The following is a 25,715-nucleotide window of genomic DNA, read 5'->3' as shown; positions in this document are numbered from 1 at the left end:
GTCTTGTGCACCCCACTGTTCAGTTTTATATGGGTATTATAGAAGCATGCTGGTAAGCCACATTGGTACTGGCCCACTTTAACTAAAGTCCTGGGAAGATGACATGCTTGTCTGTTCGTGTTGCTCAACCACACACAAATAGGACTATTTGTTCAGTGTTTTAATAGAAAACCAAAGGGTGTTGATATGAAGTGTTACGGAACAGCAATAATGTGAAGAGAAAACCCCATATGACTGCAAGTCAGCACTAGTTTTTTTTCTATGTATAAAAATGGTAACAGGTTATTTTCTCTCATAAGTACCAACAGATAGCCTTCTTCACCCGTTTACATTCCACAAGCAGAGCATAGTGCTCAGTCACCTTTATTAAAATGCTTGTTCCCCCTTATGCCTAATTTAAAATAGTCACACTGTGTCCTGGTGCCGCACACTCAGACTAGCTACAAGTTCATAAGGCATTGCATCCATAACACATTCTGAGCTTGTAGATCGGTTATTTTCAGCACGACACCTTGTATTGGCTGGAAGAACCAGACGAAGTATAAATCATGGTTCTGTATGATTCAGAATAGATACATTTTGTACCCACATTTGATTGATGGCAGTTCTCAAAGAGCTGTTCCATTCATAGTACTTGGCTGAATTCATCATCTCAAAAGGGGGTCTTTTGTGGCAAGTCTGAATAATAGCCTAAACATACAGACTTCCTACAAAGACACATTCAGTTTAAAGATGTGTACAAAAAGCATTGTTACCATGGTGACATTTGACCTTTAATACTTAACTGCAAGTACTAAAAAGATTGTATTGATACTATGGAACACAAGTACTTAAAGTGATAAAAAAAAATCTAGAGGTGCAGTCATTTCTGAGGCCATGGACCTCCAAACTTAAAACACTAACATTTGGCACCACCCAGTGGATATGATGAGTTACTGAGAAAGGCTAAATTGGAAACATGTGGAAAAAAACAAAAATACAAGCAATCTGTTACAGGCATGCATTCATTTATTCAAACTATTGACAAGTGCCAAGCAATTCGTTACAAAAGACTTTACTGAAACAGTACAGACTCATAAGCTTTACTTTTCTCAAGCAACATACTTGTAATACCAAAATGCCCATATATTTTTAGTCCACTGTTGCTTACAAAAACAGGGTTTCTCTTAGTAAGACTGAAGGCACATTAAATGCTCGATTATAGAAAAACAAGTTAAGCAACCCTGTAAAAGCTCATCTAATATTGTGTAAAATTAGCAAGGTCTACAAATACAGCAAATGGATAGCTTGCTTGACAAAAGCTTTAGATCTTTTATTCTGAATTAACATTAACTCTTCATCGACAACATGTCAGTCCCCTCATGTCTAACACTTCCTGTTTGTCTTTCACACTTGACTTCACATTGGTCCCCCTCAGGGCATCTTAACATACAGTACACTTGTTCAACACTTCCTAGGTTGCTGGATGGGGAAAGCCCTGGCAGAGTGAGGCTTCTCCATGGCAGGGCGGACTCTGCTGTGCCTCACACTACATGGTGTCTCTGGAAAATCATGGCCAAACTGCAAAGATGACAGACAAAACTCATTTAACAGAGATTAGGACACAAAAAGGAAGTTAAGTGACGCACAACACACCATAGAGAACCATTATGAAGTGGGCGTTTTCATTAGGGATGCACAATATTGAAATTTTGGTCGATATCTGATAACCAATTATTTGCATGGTCAAATTGACCCATACCGAGTTTCCAGCAGGGTTTGCTTTACACCCGTTAGTGTGATTCTGGGTGCAGATGCAGACTTCTACAAACAGTGGATTCTTATTATCTGATTTATTAAGCCTACTGATGCACATATTAGTTCAAACAACTTAAACGCAATATTTTTACTCTACATTTTTCCAAATTGTTGACCCTTTTGAAAGCTTTCCTAGAAAACACTCATTGAATCTGCAGCCTTCAAAAAGGCATTTTCAGCTTCATTGAAACATAATTATAAAATATCAGTTAAAAACGGATATATTATTTTGATACAGATATTTATTTATTATTTATTTTTATATAACTTTTTGTGGGGGCTTTTAAGCCTTTATTGACAGGACAGTAGGCTGACAGGAAATGGGGAGAGAGAGAGATGGGGAGTGACATGCAGCAAAGGCCGCCGGGATAGGGCAGGGTTCGTCAATAGGCGGCCCGTGGGCCATTTGCGGCCCACGAGAGGCAACTGTCCGGCCCGCGAAGACTCTTTTAAAAAAAAATGTTTTGAAAGATTTTTTTTTAAATTATCTGTATTACTGTTCAAGCAGACTGTAACAAATACATCTGGAAGTAAATTGTTGATTCTGGACTTATTTTGATTTTCAGTATGTACAACTGGCTGCTGTTAATCTGACTGTAACAACCAAATATTTTAAGTAAATGGTTGGTTCTCAACTTATTTTGTTTCCAGAGTGCATTTTTCCTTGTGGTCCGGTCCAGGTCGATACAGATATCTTTATGGCCGTTATTGTCGATACCGATATGATGACTGATTAATCGTGCATCCCTAGTTTTCATTTAAAATAAAGATTGTATTGAATAAGTTTCTCTTTACCTTCTCCAAGCTTCCTGCTAGAAGGACGCCAACTTGTTGCATTCTGTTGGCAGTGGCAAGAGACCTACAACAAAATCACAGGTTTAATGACAACACAATAAGTTTCCCACTCATCCAATCACTGTTTGACGGTTAAGGTATTTTAATGTAAATTATATGGAACCTGCATAAGCCAATACTCCTTCTATTGTCCTGTGGAAGATACAGTCTTCGTATACTGTAGTAGTACGCGAGTGGCGTTAGTACCGCTAGTTTGAGCAAGACCTGGTAATGACGCGCTGTGATTGACAGTTCTGCCTTGTTGAACTTCTTCATAGCGTTTTTGCAACTATTCCTAACCTCAATAAAGTTATGCTTAAAGCTAACCTGATTCCTAACCTCAGTAAAATTATGCCTAAACCTAACCTTATTCCTAACCTCAGCAAAATGATGCCTAAAGCTAACCCCAGTAAAATTATGCCTAAACCTAACCGCAGTAAAATGATGCCTAATGACATGATTCCACACACTTATCATAACTGCCTGAGGAAGAGTTCTTGTACTTGTAAAAAAATGTAGATTTTTTTTTTTTTTAAAGATATTTTTGGGGCTTTTTCTGCCTTTATTGATAGGATAGTAGGCTGACAGGAAATGGGGAGAGAGATGGGGGGGATGACATACAGCAAAGGTCGCCGGGATCGGGAGTCGACCCCACGACACGCTGTCAAGCTGGATTACCAGCATATATGGTATGCGCCTGGACCGCTAGGCCAGCGGACGCCCGCCTGAGTAGATTTTAAGCGAATTGTTTGTTCCTTTGCCTAACAAGAAGTTGTAACAACATAGCCGATTGAAAACTATTATTTTGCCTTGTACAGTAGTCTCCCTCCACAATTAACATCCTGATGCTCTGTGGCATGTATAAAAATTCTGAGCAATCTCTGTTCCCTGATTTTGGATCAAGATGGCAAGAGAAAAGGGAGCCTGCCTGGTGGCTCAGCCAGTTAATGCACAGGCCATATACTCCTAATGAGCGCAAGGACCTGTGTTTGGATCAGACCCCCGTCTTGTCTTGCACTGCCTCTCTGACGCATAAAATGCCTTTTTCTTTTTAAAGATGGCAAAAGGAAAAGATCTAAGCGACTATAAAAGATGGTTTGTTAATGGAGCACGGATGGCAAAAGCCTCAGTCACAAAGATTGTTCAACTGGCTACAGTTTCAATAGAACCGTGACTAAAGTGAACCCTTTTAAATCTAAAGGAAAGACGTCAGTAAATAGAAATTGTGGTCAAAAGCGCACATTTAATGGTCGTGCATTAGTGCAAAATACAAGGAAAAGCAGGAAGTGCAACTCTTCCCAAGGTGACTAAGAATGCCAAAGCAGGATGTGATGCAATGTGATCAGACTGTGTCAACAAGAACAGTCCTATCAACAACTGCATACTGAAGGTGATGTTATAGTAGGGTTGCAATGCATAAACTCATCATTACAAAGACAAAAATCATATATTTCAGTGGTACGAAAAACACAGGCATTTGTCTACAGAGACAGAGTGAACAAAACAAGATATGGTCAGATGAGACATTCTTCACCATATACTCCACAAGTGGGCAAGTGCCTGTGTAGCATAAACCAAGGGAACGTTACAGGCCTGAATGCTTTACCCCCTACAGAGAGGGAATCCAGTGGTTCTGTTATGCTGAAGGCGTATTACTCTAACAGTGCTGTAAGAGTAAAGTTAGTCTTTCTGCCGTTGCTGTTATGACACCTGCATTTCCCTCCGGGCATCAATAAAGGTTTATCCTATACAGTATGTTATCTTATTCGAATCCAGGACTGAGTTTGACTAGAGTTACTAACCGATCACTTGCCTTTGACTCAATTATCTGAGACAGTGTTTTTTTTTAATTTTTACTTGGACTTAATCAGTCAACACGCCTTTTATAAAAATTAAAAAAGAAAATAAATTGCAAGAAAATAAATTATAAAATCCAGCTATTGTGTACTAGATGTATTGTGTAGGCTACTATTATAAGTGGTATAATCTGAGAACCAGTGGAGGGGGAAATTTGTAGTTTGGAAAGATGCAGGATTTGTTTTTTCATCTACCACATAAGTCCAACCAATAGTTTGGAATGGTGATTGGGCAACTCGGGCGTAATTTTGCTGGAGACTTGTTCGGACTCAATTTCAACTTGAGGTGAGGATACTTGGACTTGTGAACCAGAGGCTTTACTTGGGACATGTTGTTGAGTGACATGACTACTACACTCACTGTTTTATACTTTACCTGGGCTTATCAGGGCTCTTGGTCACTTTGTCTGATGTTCCACTTCCATGGGAAGAGTTATCTTCCAGGTTTCTCTTGACCACTCGTTTGCCTCCAGCCTTCACTATCAATCAAGAGGAGGTTTTGTGGAGTTGAGAAAAGGTTTATTAAAAAACAAATCCACAGTAAGACAGAAAGCACAACACTAGCCTAGATTTTGCTTTATAAATAAATCTGAAAACCAACCCAATGCAGCCATCAAAACATGACCAACTGTTGTAAAATAAATCATATATTTTTTTCCCAATCAGTGCTGATGAAGATGTAAGATGCAAAAGCAAATAACTTAACCCAGGTTTACCACCTGAGATTAAGTGAAGCAAGCTGTATGGTTGACAGCCTACAGACTTGTCTGGAAAACATAGGATTGATCTATGAGATTACAGAAGTTCGTGTAATTCGTGCAATACTATGACAAAAGGTGGGGCCCATATTATGTCACTAAGGATAGAAATTGTTTCCCTGCTCTGTCGCTTACACATAAGGGGCTCATAAGTAAATAAGGAAAAACGTTGCCAATATAATATTGAGTTTCCCCAAACGATGATCACACCGTTTGTGTTAATTAAAGCAATTTATTGCACAGAATCACGATTCATGAATGGACATCAGTTGAGAACCGAACAGAGAGCTGTTCCCTCACGACAGTGATGCGAGCACACAGTGTACTATTTCTGCACCTACTAGGAGCTGTGCCAGACAGCCAGTCCTATACTCACAATGATGCTCTACCAAAAACACAACTACTTAGTATACTACTGACACATCACATCAGCAGAACGTTAAAATAAAACCCACTATTATTATAATTAACTTAAAAATCACAACCATCAAGTCGAAGTGTTTACTTCGTTCGCGTCGTGCAACAACAAGGCGTCAGCTTTAAAAAGAAGAATTAACGCACAAAAGCAAAAAATACAATAAAATAAATACACGGGCAAAGGTGTAGCTCATGCATTCAATTGCACTGAACATAATTCCGTTGGTTTGATCAAACAGGGCAACGACAATCCATTGTTTGTTATCCTCCTGGAGAGAACAAAACACACAGCAGTCGTTCGAGTTTGATTTAAAAAAAAATATATATATATATAACCTACATACAATTGTGTACAAATGTACCATAATAAAATTACCTGCAGGGGGGTGGCCAGCTTTCAGCAAAGGATTCTCCTTGAAACCAGACTTTGACAATTGCACCATTTTGAACTTTCTCTCAACAACAGCTCATCAACATCGAGCATCAAACGCCCACTCGCTAGTTTTTATCCTGAATACAGACATGACGTCATGCATAATTCAGAGAGGGCGTTGCTTGCAAAAAAAACAAAAACGAAAACCTGATCTACAAGCTACAAGCCCGTTGTGATGCGACCGGTTGTTAGCTTGTAGATCCAGAGTTATTTTTCGCACGCTTCAGGCGGCAGGATGGTAGGGCATACATCCCATAGCCCGGAGGAGCGATCGTGCTGTGATTGGCGAGCTCAGCGAGCTGGTTGTTAGGCGACCGTTGAGCACAAGACAACATCCCTAAAATGTCCAAAAGTTATCGGACTACTGAGGAAAAAAAGACATTCGTTAAATTATGCTACGAGCTCGAAAATTGTGTGCAACTTGGTGCACTTGAGTTTGTTAATGTTAACAATTTTACATTTGAAAAACTGACAAAAACTTGCACTTCTTGGACAGTCTATGGCAGGGCTTTAATTTTGACAGAAAATGATCTGCCCTCAATCTAAAACAGTACTTTTTGTTCTAAACAGAGCATAGTCTTTTCTCCTGCTGTTTTTGACAAAAGTCCCATTTTGTACTTGCGCAATGTGATTTTTCATAATAGGATACACTACCCATTTAACCCTGCATACAGTATGTTTTTAATATCCAGCATTAGTATCTTACTGTTAATGTTAGCAGTCTGTCTGCAGAGCACCACACCAACATTATGCCTGCCTGTACTTGTAGCCTATCTTTCTCTCCTTTTTGGGGACCGCCCTCATGCATGAACAGCACATCATGAGTTCATCATGTTTGTGTCCCTTGAAAAGAAGTTAGACTGTTTGTTCTTCCTTTAAAAATAATGTATGATACGTTATTGATTAAACATAGTGTGATTAACTAAGCTACTCATGACTTCATCATGTCTGTGGCACTTGAAATAAACTGGTTTAGTTCCTCTAAGTATGTCAGATGTGTTTTGTAATTGTTATAAACACCTGATAATATAGTTGACAATAAAGGGGATTGTTAACCACTTTACTTGAAGCCAGGCCCACAAACATGATCATAAGCTAATGCTTAATTATATTGTTTAATAAGTAAAATAAAATTATACATTTGGGAATAATAATTCACCACTGATGTGATAATTCTTATTAATATACAGTATGTGCTCTGTATTAATGTGGCGGGTTGGATTTGGTTCAGTAGAACATTTTGTTGTAAACTACTAAAATAAATCATGATCATGCTTTCAAGTAATCCTGATGATGTACTTACCATAGTTAATCCTTTAATAAATGTTTTGTTCATGCACAAGGACATGCATATCAATTCCTGATTATTCATGATGTATTAATGCATGAAGAAATGCATTAACACATGAGTTCATGCATGAATGAATGCCATTTCATGTATCCTTAGTGTAGCGTTACTTAAATGACAGTAGACTAATAACATGTCATGTTACAGAATATCTGATGCATTAGACAGTGACACCATCCTTTTTAATTTCCCCCCTCCAGTATTCAAGCATTGAGCATTCACTGGGGCATCTGTACGGGAATGAATTTACATACTAAGACATGGTCCTTTCTAATTTGATAATTCTTTAGGCAGAAAAGGTACAGTATAATTATTTCAGATGACACTGGCCCTGTGATAATGAAAATGTAATTTTGTTTTCTTATACTATAGGATTTAGTAAAAGAATGTGAGATACTAAATGCACCTGCTGGGCATGCATAAAGGCCCTACCCAGAATTATTTTATCTAACCACACCAAAACATAAACCATAAAAACAACTTGAGTACCAATAGTGCCTGACCTTAACTAAAATCAATTAAACAACAACAAATCCATGCCTAAACTTAACCATACTAACAGTGCCTAACCTCAAATTAAACCAAAACAAATCCATGCCTAAACTTAACCATACCAATAGTGCCCGTATGCCCAATAGTTTTTCTTGTATGTTCTTGTATTTGTAATGCAATTTTAAGAATGTGTGTCTGCACCATACATTCCACGTACCATCTGATGATGAAATGAAATGAAATGTGTTGCAGTACAGGACCACATAAATAAAATATGTGAATAAGAGGATGAGGAGTTAGAGCTCTTCATGGACCAAATATTCACATTTTATTTTGATTGTTGCACATAGAAAATGGCAGTGAACCATCCCATGTAAGTTGAAGAACGGGACAGAAAATGTAAAGGCCTATTACTTAACTGTACATGTGAAGTCACAAAAAATGTGTGCGATTACACAGTTAATTTAAAAAACAAAAGTGAACCTTTATTATCTTTGCATGTTTGAGTTTCGATGCCATATTTCTCCACATCTCTTAATTTCTTTATATATTTATATATCTATAGAGATTTAACATGGCACAATTTGTTTAGTTTTTTTTTTTACCAGTGCTGATGAGCGTAAACCAGGTAACACGTTTTCTTTTGTTCTGTATTTACAATAAAATGAAGGAAATGTACACGACTCTATGGCATACACAATTTTGACATTACGTATGAATACAGTTTGATCCCTCTGTACAAACTAACATCTTTAGTTTACTATTATAATTTTACTTTTCTTTTTTTTACAGATACTGTATGAGTTCACAATCCATTTTGGCTTCTGCACATACACATACACTTTCCCCACCTAGACTCTTTGCCGCGTACCTTTCCTCACATGACTGACATCTTTCACCATGCTATCACAGCTACGGGTTTCAGAAAAAAACCACGAAAAAAACAACAACTAACATCTAGACAGAGCAGGGCGCACGTGTCTCATGATAGTGTCCAGTAACGTCCATCAACAGATCCACTGCATTATTCCATCTTAAAAAAAAAAAAAAAAAAAAACATTCCTAAATTCCTTCTTTGGCTCACATCCTCTTTCCATCTGTCTTTCGCTTGTTTGAACTCCTCCCCCCCCCCCCACACACACACGCACGCACGCACACACTCACTTTAGAATAAACTCACGCACAAAATAAAGTTCATGAAAGAGTTCATCTGTTGGGAGAGTGGGTTGTGACCCCCACACCTCTACTACAAGTTGAAGATTTCCCTCTAGAAACAGATCTCGACTCCCCGCGCCCTGTCCTGACAATACAGGGAGCAGGGGTCTTCTCATCTGAACCTAAAAGCACTTTGTCCCCCCCAAGGGTTTCTCCTAGGTCTATACCCAGGAGTCAGGGGAGCCAGGGTACTGCTCTGCCCTGTATGAAGGCCTTTGTGTGCTAGAGTAAAAGTCTACGTAGTTGGTGGGTTTGAGTCCATGAGGCTGGGAGCTGTAGTCTGCCGTGGGAGGGTAGGTGATGACCTCATCCATGTAGGGGTCATCATAGCCTTGGGGGTGCTGAAGGTACATTCTGTAGGTGTCGTAGTTCCTTCGGCCTGGCTCCTCACCGTAGTACATTGGCTGCAGGAAGACAAGCAAGGATTTTAGGAAGACGTGCGTTTCCAAAAGGAATGTCATGAGGCACACAGAATGCAGGGAAAACAAACCTTGTGGTAGTAGTGATGCGTTGTTTTTTAGTTTTTTATTAACACCAGACTGGTGTACTTTGGTAGTCAGGAATACTCGCCCCAATCCATTGTGCAATACTGCTCAGTTCAATTCAATTTTATTATAGTGCAAAATTCACTTTAAAGTCACTTTACATAATAGAGCAGAGACCCGGCATTGTCCCACCCTGAGCAAGCCATTCTGAAAATCTTTTGACAAATATTAGATTTTATTGTTTAAATTAGGGAGAGGGGATCTTTTAAAATAATATATATTTTTAAATTGCCTGTGGACCTGTGATCCAAAAATGGGTCCCGATGGCTATTGCCTAATTAGCTGTCGCTTGCCAAAAGAAACGGATCGTGTCAGCAAACGACACAGCCGTGTGATGGGAGTATAAATTGAGCTTATATTTTACCTGTGTTCTTCTTGGCTCCTCTCTTGTGGGTGAGGAATAGGACCCTATGTAATACGGAGAAGGTTTTAGAGACCCTAGAAGAGAAAAGGGGTATTAATTCACAGAAAATACTTTTGCTTGCTGCCTGCAAATACCTAATAACCAACATAACATGAAAAAACGAAGCAAGATCCATGAATCCCTTTAGGACTGGTGTCTGTATTTTGATAAAGCGGGATAAAGCAGTGCTATGCAGTGCCGGGGGAGAAGAATAACACCAGCTAGCCAGCTACCAATGCATTGTCATCTACAAAACACACGCCATGGGATTTCTTTTGGCACATTTTCCAAGCAGTGGAATCCTGAAACTCAACTCTTCACTTCTCTGTGTGGGGCTGGGAATGTTGAGGGTGCAGCTCAGTTGTTTACACTGCCCTGCCAGTGTCCAGCCAACCAGCTAACTAGCCAACAGCCAGGCAGCCTGGGTAGCTTGGAAAGGGCTCTCCATCTGGCTGTAGCATGTCTAGGTACCCTTCCTGCCCCTGCCTGCATAGTCCACCCCTAACACTTGTCGACTCTGCTGCAAGTAACACACTCTCCATCACAACAAATGGAACTTAACTGCTCCTTTTCAAAGTAGCTGACTCCGTAAGAGCTAGCAGGCCCTCGTAGGGGAGTAAAATATGTTGGCGACGGCGGAGTTGGTACAGGGGGAGATTGAGAGGGCATGGGGTCTGTTTGGAATGTAGCAGGGGGATAAAATGGATTATTACAGCCTTCACAGGCACAGACCCTGAGGGCATCCTTTCATTACAGTCTGGTGCACATGGCCGATATGGTTCAAATTATATTTCAAAGACTTTACTGATATGCAAGCTATACGCAGTTCAATGTTCAGCTCATGTGTGCAGTACGATTACTGTACCTGTATATTGGTTTTTATGCACACTGTTGTCCCCTTGGTAATTATAAAATTGCATAGTTGACTGTGCCCTCTGGTAATCTGAGCGGTTCTCTTTGATGCCCAATATGGCAGGAGACGAGGTGGCACTACCAGCTGTGGACGGAAACAAAAAGCACAATGTATACCTTTATAGGACATTTACAGCATGATTGGGGGATGTTGGAAACAGTGGACCTGCATTGTAATAGGAGAGCCAGACCAACCTGTTGGATTTGTTTCATTCCTACATGGGTTGAGTGTTGTACGCAATATTTAAAACTGCTTTTTGGTTCCTATTGCTCTGACTAAGCTGCTGTAAATGATCTTCATCTGTGCCCTAGAAGTCTCATTTCCATTCTTGTACTGTATGTCATATAGCTAGTTTTAATTAAAACGTTCACCTTTTCACCTGTTATTCTACCTACCAGGGTGGTTGACAGGGGACATCTGTATGGAGCCAGTAGGTAGAGTGGGCTGGGACTTGAACCTGTCTCGCTCTAATGTCGACACTGGAGTGAGGAAGTGGTTTTGGTTCCACCCGTCCTATTAAGAGTAAGAGAAGAACAGTGTTATATGTTAGTCTTGTTTTGCAGCTGTTTTGCTATGTTTTTGGTACGAAGCAGCATTGTTTGGAACATCGCTATGATGCACAGGTGTGCACCATGTTGTTGCACCATGTTGTTGAGCCCCCTGATTTTAAACATAGAAAAGGAAATTTATGATTTTTGGTAATAAAAAAATAGACTTAAATACACAGCATGAGAGTTAATTATTGATAAAGTAATGTTTATGAAGAATATCTTTTTGGGAGTTATAATTGACCATAAGTTCAGTTGGAAAGCCCATATAAATTATGTATGGACCAAAGAGCCAAGGAGTATGGGGTCCTATATAATAATAATACATCAGACTTATATAGCGCTTTTCTTAGTACCCAAAGTCGCTTTACAAAACAAATCAAAATAAACAACTTTATTAGGAGCGAAAAAGTTAAAAGGCTAAAAACATTAAGCTAAGACTAAGAAGCAGAAAGAGAGATTTGGTTAGAGGCGGGGAAAGCAAGTCTGAGGGAGGCTTTGAACACGGCAAGAGTGGGGGCGGCTTAGATGTGAGGTGGGAGTGGGTTCCAAAGGGAGGGGGCTGCAACTGAAAAAAGCCCTGTCTGTTTCTTTTAAAAATATATAAAACAAAGCATATTTTAAACTACAAGTCACTGTATACTTTGTACAATACTCTAATATTGCCATATCTGACCTACTGTGTGGAGGTGTGGGTAAACACTTACCGAAACAACCTTCAACCATTATGCACAATCCAAAAAAGAGCAATAAGAATTCACAAGGTAGGATATCATGAACATACAAACGCATTGTTCAAATTATTTATAAGGTAAGGAATAAATTACTACTTGGAAATATACAGAAATTGTCCAAGGATAGGTAGGGGAGCTATGAATTGAGAAGGGAACTAATGGAAATGGCTGTATAAATGAGTGTTCGTATATATATATATATATATATATATATATACAGTATGTATATTTGAATGTGTGTATATGGGTATATAAAATCTAGGTTTGTGTGATTGTGTATAAGTATTAAGTCTTGAATCTAAATGTGGAATATTTTTGAGTCTTCGTTCATTATGAACATTGTATGTTGTCTTGAATGTAATATCTAAACGGAATATCTAAATCTAAAAGAAATCTAGTATGTAACTTTGTCCTGTGTTTACATAACAAAACAATAAAGATTTTTTGTACCCATCATTTCCCTCTATACACGAATCCACGGCGCGCTGCCCTGCGCGCAGCCATTGCTGCGGTCTGAACGCTACGCGGACGTAAGACCGCAGCAATGGCGGCGCGCAGGGCAGCGCGCCGTGGATTCGTGTATAATACCAGCAGTGAAGGTTTCATAATGCAAAGTACTATAAGTGACCTGAAATGTGCCACCAAGTTTTGCCCCATGGCTCTGTCCATGTTATTGACAGTCACTGCTTGTACAATATCCACAGAATACCACTGTAATATAAGGATATGCAAAAACACACGGACCAGACGAGTGCTAGTGTAGATAGCACTCGTCTCGTCTCGTAATGTTCTTGACTGCTGTGCCGGGTGCGGAGCAATGAATGAGGAACAATATGGCAGCATTGGCAGGTACGGAGGTTCATTACAAAACGCAAAGCAACAACACATTATTATTATTATTTTTGTTTTTATAACCACACGGATACCACACAGACAATTTGCCAGTCAATATATGGGCATACAACTTTAAATATGCTTTTAATGGATGCACAGGTTCAGGTATGGTAGTTTAGGCTATTAATTAGCCTAACAATAATTAGAATGAAAGAATGCAATACCTACTGAAATATTGATCCGGCGATATTTATATTTAAGGACCAATTAAGATTCTAGTCGCCAATGACTGGCATATACCGGCTAACGGAAACCGTGGTGTGTGTGTGTGTCTATATGTTGTTGAAGGGAGACAGATTTCATGATTGCAGTGTGACTCTCTGGTAAGGCTCTTACTTTCTTATAGATGGTACGCAGGTCCCGGTACTGCCACAGTGTATTCAGCACCTGAGCAGCTGCTTTAAGCACCTTCATGGAGTACCTGAGCAGACAGATACAAAACAAGTTGTCTTTAGGTATTCCTGAATCACATGAGCCTCATTTACAGTCATAAAGCAAACATTGCATGTTAGCGGTGGAAGGAAGAATTTGCCTTTGGGGTGTTTGTACTCAGAGCCCTGTTGGACACACAGGAGGCTAGAAATAGCTACCATGCCACCATTCCACTAGGAGGTGTAACCTCAGCATACATAAAACCACCTTCCCTCTGGCTATGGCTTCTGTGTGTGTGTGTGTGTGTGTGTGTGTGTGTGTGTGTGTGTGTGTGTGTGTGTGTGTGTGTGTGTGTGTGTGCTTGTGCCTGTGCCTGTGAATGCATATGCTCCTATGTGTGTGTGAGTGTGTGCAATGTCACAGGAGCACTATCAACGTCTACTGTATATTCAATAAGTGCTCCTCTGGACCGGGTTCCGCTCAAACTAGCATGTGCTGCTGTAACACACCTGTCCCCCCTGCCCTTGGTGATGTTGACCAGCTTCTCGATGCCGCCTGTGTCGGCCAGTGCCTTGGCGTTCTCCATGTTCTTGCTTGTGACCTCGTGCAGCGTGCAGCAGATGGCCGCCACCGTCTCGTCAGACAAGAGCGTGGTGTTTCCTCCCGGGAGGCGGTTGACCAGGTCCCTCATTGCATACTTCCCTGAGGGAGGGACAGTGAGAGAGAGAGTTGAGTGATACGAATACAGAAAGCCAGTTGGAAGGTTAATTATAATGGTATACAGTTTAGTTTTTGTAATTATTGCTTTATTATCTCCACCAGGCGGAAGGCAAAGGGTGAGGATTATGTTTTCGACTTGTATTGTGTCTGTGAGTCCAGGGCTAATCCCACAACCTGCTGGACAAATCAGCACTAAATACATTCAGGCTGGTAGTAGGCCAAAGAAGTACATCCATGCATTTTCTTCATTTTTATAAATTATAACTTTAATTTGAATAACTGGACTGGTCACCGGCCAACTCGGAAATGATGCAAGTTGGAAATGCATGCTCCACCCAGTTATGCAATACCTGTTGTACCAGTCTGTCTGTCTGTGTCCCTTTTATGCCCATATATGGGATTTTAAGTCAGGCATGCCCAAATATGGACTATCTTCTTCATATTATCTTCTTTTTGTTGTGTTCTTTTTAGCCCCTTTTCTCCCCAATATCTCATATTTATGACATCAGGGTACTCCCAATCTGGGAACCCATTCAGTAAAAAAAGTTTCGTTTCTTAGTCCACTTCCTCCCGGATTATTTTTCGTTTATTCCTACTAACAACAACACTACATGTTTAGGGCAGTGGTGCTGACAGATTCTGCTGTTATCAGAATCTGTCTTGAGAGATTTGCGGGTCTATCAATATTGTTTTGTACCCGTCTGTCTGTCTGTCTGTCTGTCTGTGTCCATTTTATGCCTGTATATGGAGATCTCTGTATGTGTCTCTCTGTCTGCCTGTGTCTCTTTTATGCTCATGTATAGAGTTCCCTGACGTCATCAATATATGCCCAAATCGGTTATTCATATTCCATTCCGATTGGCTATGACTGACCTCCAAAATGTGCACTTTTCAAATTATTAAATGTATTCTTAGAATGAGAGCATAGCATAGACAGACAGGAAGCTGAGGGTATAGAGAGGGAAAGAAGTGAAACTCATTGCTCCCGCTGGTATCGTACCGGAGAAGTTGCGACCACATGGTCGGCACACTATCCATTCATCCACTGTTGCGGCCCATATTGGCATACAGTTTTAACCACGTTAAACGAGTGGAGGCTTACACATGCAAAGTAGAGGGGCAGCAGACTATTTGGACATGCATGATGTACAGTGTGACAGATCTTCAATGCATTTCGTCATACAAGTTACATAATGGATTAGTGGATGTCCGCTAGGGCAACCGAGAATACATACTGTAGGGATCGTTCTATACAGTGAATTATACATTTATTCGGCTTGGGGCTGCAGTGAGGCAGCTGCTTTTAAAAGTGACATTGCGTTATTGTCTCAAGGGTAAAAAAAAAATCCACATATCCCTGTAAAAAAAGGAAAATAAAAGAAACGTCTGCCCTATCTCTCCTCCAGCAGAGCTGTACCTCTGAAGGACCCCGTTACACGCACGAACACACACACGAACACACACGAACACACACACACACACACACACACACACACACACACACACACACACACACACACACACACACGAACACACACACACACACACACACACACACACACACACACACACACACACACACACACAATTATAACCTCTGTTCTCTCTGCCTACAGGCTTACCCCTGCCTTGCTGGAGCGTTAACTCCTCATTACTTCCACAAGGCGAGCACATAAAAACCTGTGTGTCTTTTCCCTGAAATTAGCTCATTTCATGAAAAAGAACTGCAGCTGAAAACAACTGATAAGACTGTTTCAAGTCAGACTGTTTCCACACATTTAAAAACACAAGTCTTTTTGTTTCACCTTGTCCTTTTTAACAAGAGCCAGAGGACAGTGCTGTATGGAGATGTATTAATTGAATACACAATATACATAATAGAGTATGTATATTATCATGCAATATGTCAGTGTCCCTGTTGTACTGTTCATCAGTAGGTAAACGTTAAACTCTTTATCAGCGTATCTATGCATCCATGTCACTATGAACCGCATTAACCCAATGGGCTGCAGCAGGAATTTAATCGAGAGGAAAAATAAATTGCAATGCATTTTTGTACTTGCCATACATTGATTTCAATTCCTTCACAATATCATACTACTGGTACTTTACATCCTGTTTGGTGTTAACTCTTTGCCTGCCACCGACGAGACTTCTGGTCGGATTCCAGAAACTCAGAAAATATCTCTCTCCCCATTTCAAACGCCGGTCTGAAGAGATAATTTTCCAAGCTGGGAATTGTCAGAAAAAGATGTCCAAGACATCAATGCATGAAAACAGATTGAACCATCTGAAGTTTAATTCATTGCAGTGTGCGAGGGTGTCGCTTGCCAAAAATAGCTGCCGTTGATAGCTTGTAGATACGTTCTTTCTAGCAAGCAACGGCACTATCGTACAACATATGCCTTGATGGATATTTTTTTGTTTTTGAGCCATTCCTGAGCCTATAATTTGACGACCGGGTTATCATTCAATAGGAGACCCAATGGAGTCTTTTTGAGTCTCCAGTCATCAAATTATAGGCTTAGGAATGCGACAAAAACAAAAAAATCTCCATGAATTCAAGGCTTCATGGGGTGTGTAATTAATAGAAAATTAGTTATTTTGTGGGTGAACTAGTCCTAGCCCCATACTGTTGTTACACAGGTCATTTACGATGGACATCAAAGTTAACGTTGAATTTAATATTACTTGTTGCATCAGTTTTACAGACTATAAAGGTCGCTTTCAAGAAAAGCACGCGCAAGTACTGATAATAAAATATGCTACATGACTTGCCTACAGTGTTCATTTATAGTTGTATAGCCTAGTGTGCTTGATGCCTGGTCTTCAAATGAATATTGCAGGCCAGCAGCACTGACTTGAAATCAGAGGAAACTATTTGGCAGCAGATAGATTCAATACTTCCAGTGTGTTTAGATTGTTGTCCATATGTGTTTGATGTGTTGTCTAGTGAATTTGATTACTTTATGGCTTTGTTTATTGGGTTTGATGTGTTTTTGTCACTGATCAATAAAATGCACATTTGTTATAACATGAAAGCTTATCCACTGCACTAGGGGAGCTGAACTGAGAAGAATAGCAAGTTCTTTCACGTGTTACATACTCGCAGTGAAACTACTCACGGTTATGTGAAAAGAAATGGCTGGCGACTTCACATGTATCAGAAGTGAAGTGTTCGTCTACACCCTCACTAACAAACCAACCACTAGGGGTCAGCAGTGACAACCAACTACAGTACAGGGGGAATTGGCAGAATGACAAAATTAGGAGGAAAAAAGAAAAAGAAAATTACCTACAAGGTAAAATACTGTAATGAAAGCGGCAATTATCATTGTCAGGCAAGTACAGCTCATGTCAGCAATGTAATATGTATCAGTATGTTGGCATTTCATGTGACTCAGCTCAAATTAACTGAACCAGTAGGCCTACAGCAGCACTAACCTATGAGCTCCTTGTTCCTGACATCCAGCGCCATGTTCCTCAAGGCAGTGGCGACAGAACACACCACGCGGTCGTTATCCATCCTCAGCAGCTCCACCAGGATTGGAAGTCCCTTCTCCTTACGCACCGCTGCTCGGATATATGCTGCAAACTGCATTCGCACACACAAAACGGAAAATAAATGCACATTGCCGCACATATTTATCCACACAAGAACACGCACAGAGGGCATTAAAACTTCAAAAAGGTCCACAGGCCATGTGGGACACACACGTTGCTGAGAATGGATATTAGGAGTGCATGTTTAACCACTTTCAACCTGGCGTCGCTATTTTGGGCATGTCATTATAGCCTCAATGCTATGGCAGTGCCCAGGTTAACGAGACAATTAAGTCAGTGTGAACATCAGACAACAGAGATTCTAAACATAGAACAAAATACTTGGTGCTTGTCATGAAATGAGGTTCTGGAGTCATTTATGGTCCTTTCAAACTACTAGTCTTTCAAACTATTAGCTTTGACTTTAGACGTCAAATATAACTTTGAAAAGTGTAATAGCTTAATGAAAGCCTCTGCTCAACGAAGACAAAAATGTCACCGCAGAGCACTCCATATGTACACGTTTACCAAAAGAAATGGCCAAACGCCCATCCATAACGGGCATGCTTACCTTCCAGTTGCCAGCTGACAGGTTTTGCAGTGACCCAGCAGAGCCTTCCAGAGTGGCTGGGTTGGAACTCTCAGCCAGCAGAGTCAGATAGGGTTTGACCACTGCCGGGTGCCATAGCATCTCTGCCCCCTTGGGAGACTTGGAGAAGCCAGGAATTGGTCCTACCCCATCCCACTGGATGACACAAAACATTTAATTTGTTTAATCTGGTGGTTGCTTTAGAGCTTTTCAGGACTGTGGGTTCATTGCATTTGTGTATGTTACACAAGTTAAAGCTGACGTTTTCAAAGATACGTTTTAAATGGACTAAGCAGCCTCATACCGGCAAGACAAATTTACTAAACAAAAGCCACCATCCACTCGCTCACCCCTAAACTACACCACGGTTAGGATCGCTCATCTCGCAACTACACCACGGTTAGGCCCGCTCATCTATAAACTACACCCGCTCATCTCTAAACTACACCACGATTAGGCTCGCTCATCTCTAAACTACACCACGGTTAGGCTCGCTCATCTCTAAACTACACCCGTTCATCTCTAAACTACACCACGGTTAGGCCCGCTCATCTCTAAACTACACCCGCTCATCTCTAAACTACACCACGGTTAGGCCCGCTCATCTCTAAACTACACCCGCTCATCTCTAAACTACACCACGGTTAGGCCCGCTCATCTCTAAACTACACCCGCTCATCTCTAAACTACACCACGGTTAGGCCCGCTCATCTCTAAACTACACCCGCTCATCTCTAAACTACACCACGGTTAGCCCCGCTCATCTCTAAACTACACCCGCTCATCTCTAAACTACACCACGGTTAGGCTCGCTCATCTCTAAACTACACCACGATTAGCCTCGCTCATCTCTGAACTACACCACGGTTAGGCTCGCTCATCTCTAAACTACACCACGGTTAGGCTCGCTCATCCCTAAACTACACCACGGTTAGGCTCGCTCATCTCTAAACTACACCATGGTAGGCTCACTCATCTCTAAACTACAACACGGTAGGCTCGCTCACCCCTAAACTATGCCACAGTAGGCTCGCTCACCCCTAAACCATGCCACGGTAGGCTCACTCACCGTGTCTTCTGTGGAACTCTTTTTCTTCTTCTTCTTTTTCCTACCCCAGCAGCTGGAGTCCAACTCCTTGCTGGGTAACTCGTTGCCCAGCAGACCGTCCAGCTCTTGGCCCCCTGTCAGTCGAGACGGGGGCATCTCCAGCTCCAGACGGTACGACAGGTTCCTCAGAGTGCATATACAGTTCTCCACAATCTGAGGGCAGGTAAGTGGATTAATCAATTGATTGATTGAAAAATACAAGGATAAAAACACAATAAAGCCTGGAAGCTTGGTTCCATTGTGGTCCTTAGAATAGAAGAACATAGAATGGGAGGGTTTGCAGCCAGGTGGCAATAACACAAAATAAGATAACACAAGACAGAGACAAAACAATAAAAGACACATTAAGATAAAAACAGGTTTAACCACTTGAACCCACCCTAGCATCCTTATTTTGGGGGAACATTAGCCAAACATGGCAGATCTCCAAGCTACAAGTGCAGAGCCGACTCCAGTCAACTAAGCATTAGTTTTAATTAGTATAGAGGGTTTAAGGGGTTAATGCTATGAATGCAGCCCAATACACAGCAGCATGTACAGCCAATTGGCGGGCACGCAGGGCCAAGATTTTGCTGTGGTATAAATGAAGCAGGCAGGGAACCGAAAGGCTCCACTTAGAAAAGGGATCTGGACCCTGACAAATGGATTTAATTCCACGCTGTTTGAATTTTGTATGGAGGTATGCCTCACAAGACGTCTAGGAGCATAGAGGCATGACAAACTCATGAGGGCCAATTCCCATATGGTCGCTTTCCTCTATATTACAGATACTTTTTTTTTTCTTCTTTCCTTTGTCATTTTACTGTGCACGTGTGCATGTCTGGGAGATTTCAATTTCAACCTCCAGCCCAGGGACACATACTACGAAGGCAATGAGCTACCTGGAATCTGAATGTTTACCACTGTGTCTATGGGTTATGAGTTTGGTGACAAAAGACATCAAATAGCTGGTGCTGCTGGCTGCTAGGAGGGCACATTAGCCAGCGGTAACAATGATTCAAACTGGCTGGGCAGGATGTTTCCCCTAAGCCTTTCATCATGTGGAAACATGTTTTCCTGTTAGCTTAGTGTGCATGCGCTCTGTGTACCTTGTGAGCGTGCCTTATGTTATTGTACCTTGCCGAGAGTGTGCGCTATTTGGACCTTGCTGGGCATGCATTGTGTGTGTACCTTGCTGAGATTGTGTTGGATGTGTACCTTGCTGTGTGTGTGTTGTGTGCGTACCTTGCTGTCGAAATCGGAGGTGTTGACACAGGCTTTGATGACGTAGAGTAGTGAGTCCACAAGACCCTCGCAAGTACGCATCTGTTTCCTGGCCTCCTCACCAGCCGAGCTTAGGTTCCTTTAAAAAAACACACACACACACACACACACACACACACACACACACACACACACACACACACACACACACACACACACACACACACACACACACACACACACACACACACACACACACACACACACACACACACACACACACACAATTCAGTGTTAGTCAATAGATGTACATAAACAAATACACAAATTGAGAACAGACCTTGTGTGCATGTGAGTGTGTGTGTTTCCCCTTAACCCAGCGCTGGAGTGTGTGCTGTGGGTTTTACTATCCAAATGCTCCATCCATAATACATGAGGTGTGTGTGGTCGAACTGAAGTCATTATAAGCGCTTTGCTGAGTAAATGAGAAACTAACTGAGCGTGCTCATATCCTCTCCCTCTCTCTCACACACACACACGCACGCACACGCATGCGTGTGCGCACGCACACACAAAGCTCAATTGACTGTTATCAATTAAGAGGCTGAGCTCCATATTGAGCACAATGTGGAAACGTCTTCAAAGGAACAAGCCCCAGGAGACTGACTGGCTGGCTGGCATAATGCAATGTCCTTAGCATGGCTCCTGCACTAGATGACTAGATTGTTACTCTCTGAGAAATGATGGCTTTAAAATAGGACACCAGTCATCAATACTAGTCATCTGATTAACAAGATCTGGTGTATGCGTCATCTTTTCGCAATATAGGTCCAATGTAATTTGATGTCATAATGTATGATGTTTAGTATACTACAAACTACCTTGACTAGACAAGCAGGTGAGGTTGGATGCTGTCCAGGAATGGTCACATTTAATGTGGTTTTAAAAGGTATGTCTTTCTTTTCAAAGATAACACCATTTAGTTCTTCCTTTACAGAGAGCATTAACCACTTTCAACCCGGTGTCCCTATTTTGGACATGTCATTCATAGGTAATGTTTTTTTTTTGTTTAATTCAAAAGGAAAATGTCACAACATTTTTGAAAACATTCTTAAACATTCTTCTGACTACAGTGACGTTACGTGTTACTTGATTTACATGCTTTTTTTATGTCAGCTAACTACATTTGCAGGCTCCAGGTGGGTTATATTATAGGCGGACATTTTCGAATATTTGAGGGTCCCGTCTTCCATTTTTCATGGTTTTCATGGTTCAGTTCCCTAGACAACAATACTTAATCATAGTTTTGTGCTAGGACAAAAAAGAAAACCTGAAATATAACAATGAATACGTTCCGTCATGCAATCCCAATGGTGATTGATAGCTGTGCTGTTTGACCCGGCGAAGTAAGCAATCCCAATGGCGATAGATAGCTGTGGCCACGCCACGAAAAACCTGTATGTGTGTCTCAAAGACATGTCTCAAAGATACACATACGTGGTTGCAAAAGATGCAACTACTCCAACTGTCCACAGTGGGGTGCTAGTAGCCAGTGTACAGGTGGCTGTACCTCAGACAGCCTGAGGTGTTCCTGAGCACCAGGGAGGAGTGGAACTTGAGCTTGTGGTCATCATCGAAGGTTGAGCTGCTCCACCCAGAATGAGGGATAATCACAGTGTTGGTCATGGTCGTTAAGGCGTCCCGAATGATTGTCATCTTGACAGAGTCACATGACGACAGGTTCCACAGCACCCCTGTAAAGACACACACACACACACACACACACACACACACACACACACACACACACACACACACACACACACACACACACACACACACACACACACACACACACACACACATTAAGATGCAGGTAGGCACGTGGGGGCACACCATCACATTCACACCATAAACGCACACATAAACACATTGAGAGTTGGGATCACAAACCCATCAGCATTTAGGATAGCTCAATAGAGATGCCAACGAGTGGGTTCTTTTACAGCTGTGTGCGTGTGCGTGTGTGCGCACGTGTACAAGCACATACTGCACACAAACTGAGCCCTGGGGAAAATAATACTCCTCCAAATGAAACCAGTCTTGCAGCATGCATGCGTCCAGGCATCTGCATCAAATAGCATCTTAGCAGAATATCCCCCAGGCAAATATTATTCGCTTGAAATGAAAAAAAGAGAAAAGGGGGGAAAAGTTCCATATGGTGTTGACTCAGACATTTTAAATGAAATATGAAAAATGCAAGGTCTCCCCAATAACATGTCATCATTTCATTCATTGTCCAATGCATTTAACCGCTGCTTGACAGTTGCATACAATCCAGGCAGCCTTTGATGCTGCATCTGTGGAGGATTAGCCAGCATGTAGCATGTTCTTCTAATTAGATGGCACTGGCTTCTCGGCTGATAGCGAGGCTCAGGCAGGCACCTTCCTGCCGGGCACCAGTAACCTTGGAAGGTGCTAATGCTGCTGGAGCTCAGATGTGTGGTACACAGGCATGGCTACAGAGCTAATCAAGAGTGCTGCCACAGCAAAATGAAAGAATGACACAATGTTCTCTCCACACACCCGTGTGTGGTTTTGAAAGATAGAGAGAGAAATAGATCTCGGATTTTCCCTTCGTTCCATCGCAATTGCCGTCCTGGTCTTGTAAATACAGAAAGTATAGCATGACCCATGGGTGGAGGCAAATTATTGTATTGCACTTTGTGTGTGGTTGTGTACGTGTCCGTTCGAGAGATCCTAAAGGAAGGGTAGCCTTCCTGAACTGTCCTCTTTCAACCTCACCGTTTATTTCCTCTCCACTCTCTCTAATTAAACCAATAGAGATGATAAGAGTCCCTAATGTGGCTCAGGGGCCCCATTCAGAACCAGTGCCAACAAGATGCCAGAGACAGACGGATATCTGTGGGCCAGGCAGTGCCTCTTCCAGACATTTAATCTATTGACGGTAATTTCAGTCGTCATTATGCCTATTTGCACTTCATCAAAGTGCTTTAAAAACCAAGAGAAATAAAATCCCTTACATGAGGGCAAAAAGCTTCCGATTCCTAGTCTTCATTTTGACGAGAATATCAAAACAAAAAGGAATGCCACTTGGCTCTCTTCAGTTAACATGCAGCATGTGCCTCTTATCTCTGCCTAACAGTGGTGTGTGTGTACATGTGTGCGTGTGTGTGTAAGTGTGTGTATAGGGCTGCATGCCGAGACACTAACATCAGCACAGCCTAACGTCTCCACTCAGGCTGTGGGATTCATTTCAATCAAACCTTTCAGATGTGATGGAGCCTTGGCCATGACTCTGGCTGTCGACTGTACGGTCCCCTGTGTTTACTTTTCTCACACACGGGGGGCCTTTAGGAAGGCTGCCCTAAAACAGATCTGCTAATGCAGTGATAACAACACAAAGCCTCTATGCAAAAATGCTCAGGCAAACTGGCCTATTTACCCAGCTGTTATCTATTACTCCTTTAAAAGATCTTCCAGTCCATACCACCTTTTAAAAACTCAACTTGGGGGGCGCTCGGGTGGCGCAGTGGTAAAGTCACTGTCAACCACCACGGAGGTTGTGGGTTCAAATCCACCGTGGTGCATCCGGCTTTGTCGGGCGTCTACACGAACACAATTGGCCCGTGTTCGGGGGAGGGAAGCCGTGTGGGGAGGGTGATACTGGTCATTGCACGTACTACTACGGGCTGTGGCGGCACCCGTCAGTGGGGAGTGTGGGGCGGGAGGAGTAGAACGAAGGCTCTACGTCCTCCTGGTGGGAGCTCCTCACTGGCAGGTGAGTCAGTAGGATACGACAGCAGTGACAACACAGAAATGTGTGTGGGGAGGAATCAATTGGCATGATGACTAAATTGGGGCGAAAAAGGGGTAAAAAAATTATTGGCTACTCTAAATTTAGAAAAAAATCAACTTGGGACAAACAAACTGTCCTCCTGCAGCTGGCGGAGGCTGTCGTATGCGGGAGACAAATCGCCAGGCAAACTCTTTGAAGTGTGTGACTGACAATGTCTGCAGTGCTACACCAGCAGTAGCCAGAAGTCACATTTGACATTCAGATGGATTAAGGTGTGTACAAGTGTTTATGCCTGTGTGTGTGTGTGTGTGTGTGTGTGTGTGTGTGTGTGTGTGTGTGTGTGTGTGTGTGTGTGTGTGTGTGTGTGTGTGTGTGTGTGTGTGTGTGTGTGTGTGTGCGCGCGCGCGCACGCACATGCTTTCATGTGCTTTGAGCCTTGATCTCTGTGCAGCTGTATGTACAATGGTACTTTGGCCCAAGGTAAACATTGCTGTGACACTAGAAGCAATAGCCTGCCCCAATCTAACCTTTAGGCGGAGGGGTCCAGGAGAGAGTTAGAAAGTTAGAAATATATTTGGTTGGTTTGAGTATCTCCCATAGCCACAGAGGCACTCATCCGGCAAAATAACTCTATTCTAGGTATATAATGACATTTTCAGACAGCTTGTTATGCAGCTACTGTCTGATGGAATGAAGTGGAAAAGTGGATTTCTATTACTTTTCAGCTTAAGGTGGCTGAAGTCAGGCCACTTCAAGGGCATTGATTGGCCTGGTGTTTCCAGGCATGTTTTTGGCTAGAAGTCATGGGTCATGATTAATTAGTGTTTCTTTACTACTTTAGCGCACAAACATTTGTACATTGTCTAGTAAATTTGAAAAACATACATTTGATTAAAGTTTCTACTTTAATTTATAAGAAAACTAATAAATACAAATAACAAAAATTGCTTTCTGATAGGTAAAAGCCCTATTCAACAAATGTATTGCCCAAAATAGGGATGCTAGGTTGAAAGGGGTTCAAAATAGGGACACATCGGCTGCATAATTGCAGATCAAAAAAGTCAATTATTGGCCAATATATCGGTCTGGCTCTACTGTGTGTCCATTGGTGTATTTGGATGGTGACTGCAGAGAGAGGCTAGATGACAATCAGCAAGCTGTTCTGTACGGCAA

At 41.8% G+C, this 25,715-nt stretch overlaps 2 protein-coding genes across 3 annotated transcripts in view; both read right to left on the bottom strand.

The window, feature by feature from the left end:
- Nucleotides 1-990: 990 nt before the first annotated feature.
- Nucleotides 991-6,188, bottom strand: dap1b (death associated protein 1b). Its single transcript, XM_084084667.1, has 4 exons — nucleotides 6,039-6,188; nucleotides 4,864-4,966; nucleotides 2,593-2,656; nucleotides 991-1,560 (listed from the first exon to the last, which is right to left on the bottom strand). The coding sequence occupies exons 1-4, from the start codon at nucleotides 6,103-6,105 to the stop codon at nucleotides 1,444-1,446; spliced, it is 351 nt and encodes a 116-aa protein (XP_083940793.1). The 5' UTR covers nucleotides 6,106-6,188; the 3' UTR covers nucleotides 991-1,443.
- A 2,236-nt stretch (nucleotides 6,189-8,424) lies between these two features.
- LOC311064961 (plakophilin-4-like) overlaps nucleotides 8,425-25,715 on the bottom strand; it is a 90,989-nt gene continuing 73,698 nt past the window's right edge. For both annotated transcript variants that reach the window (XM_084085049.1, XM_084085050.1), the window contains exons 12-22: nucleotides 22,293-22,476; nucleotides 20,744-20,861; nucleotides 19,481-19,672; nucleotides 18,394-18,567; nucleotides 17,724-17,874; nucleotides 14,069-14,261; nucleotides 13,524-13,608; nucleotides 11,407-11,524; nucleotides 10,964-11,095; nucleotides 10,060-10,133; nucleotides 8,425-9,554 (exon numbers count right to left, since the gene is read on the bottom strand). In XM_084085049.1, coding sequence (XP_083941175.1) covers nucleotides 9,312-9,554; nucleotides 10,060-10,133; nucleotides 10,964-11,095; nucleotides 11,407-11,524; nucleotides 13,524-13,608; nucleotides 14,069-14,261; nucleotides 17,724-17,874; nucleotides 18,394-18,567; nucleotides 19,481-19,672; nucleotides 20,744-20,861; nucleotides 22,293-22,476 — 1,664 coding nt within the window. In that variant the 3' untranslated portion in view covers nucleotides 8,425-9,311. The remainder of the gene's footprint in view (nucleotides 9,555-10,059; nucleotides 10,134-10,963; nucleotides 11,096-11,406; nucleotides 11,525-13,523; nucleotides 13,609-14,068; nucleotides 14,262-17,723; nucleotides 17,875-18,393; nucleotides 18,568-19,480; nucleotides 19,673-20,743; nucleotides 20,862-22,292; nucleotides 22,477-25,715) is intronic.

This window comes from Gymnoscopelus microlampas, assembly GCF_963454915.1.
Source record: "Gymnoscopelus microlampas genome assembly, chromosome: 17".
Taxonomy (NCBI): domain Eukaryota; kingdom Metazoa; phylum Chordata; class Actinopteri; order Myctophiformes; family Myctophidae; genus Gymnoscopelus; species Gymnoscopelus microlampas.
The sequence above is the reverse complement of the archived record's forward strand: the minus strand, read 5'-3'. Positions and strand labels throughout refer to the sequence as shown.

What these genes read in the sequence shown, in the direction of transcription:
- dap1b (XM_084084667.1), bottom strand. Translation starts at nt 6,105, where the DNA reads ATGGTGCAATTGTCAAAGTCTGGTTTCAAGGAGAATCCTTTGCTGAAA. An exon ending in AAGAGCCCTGATAAGCCCAG is followed by an intron (nt 2,657 to 4,863) that starts GTAAAGTATAAA and finishes ATTTTGTTGTAG; the next exon opens with GTCTCTTGCCACTGCCAACA. An exon ending in TAGCAGGAAGCTTGGAGAAG is followed by an intron (nt 1,561 to 2,592) that starts GTAAAGAGAAAC and finishes TCATCTTTGCAG; the next exon opens with TTTGGCCATGATTTTCCAGA.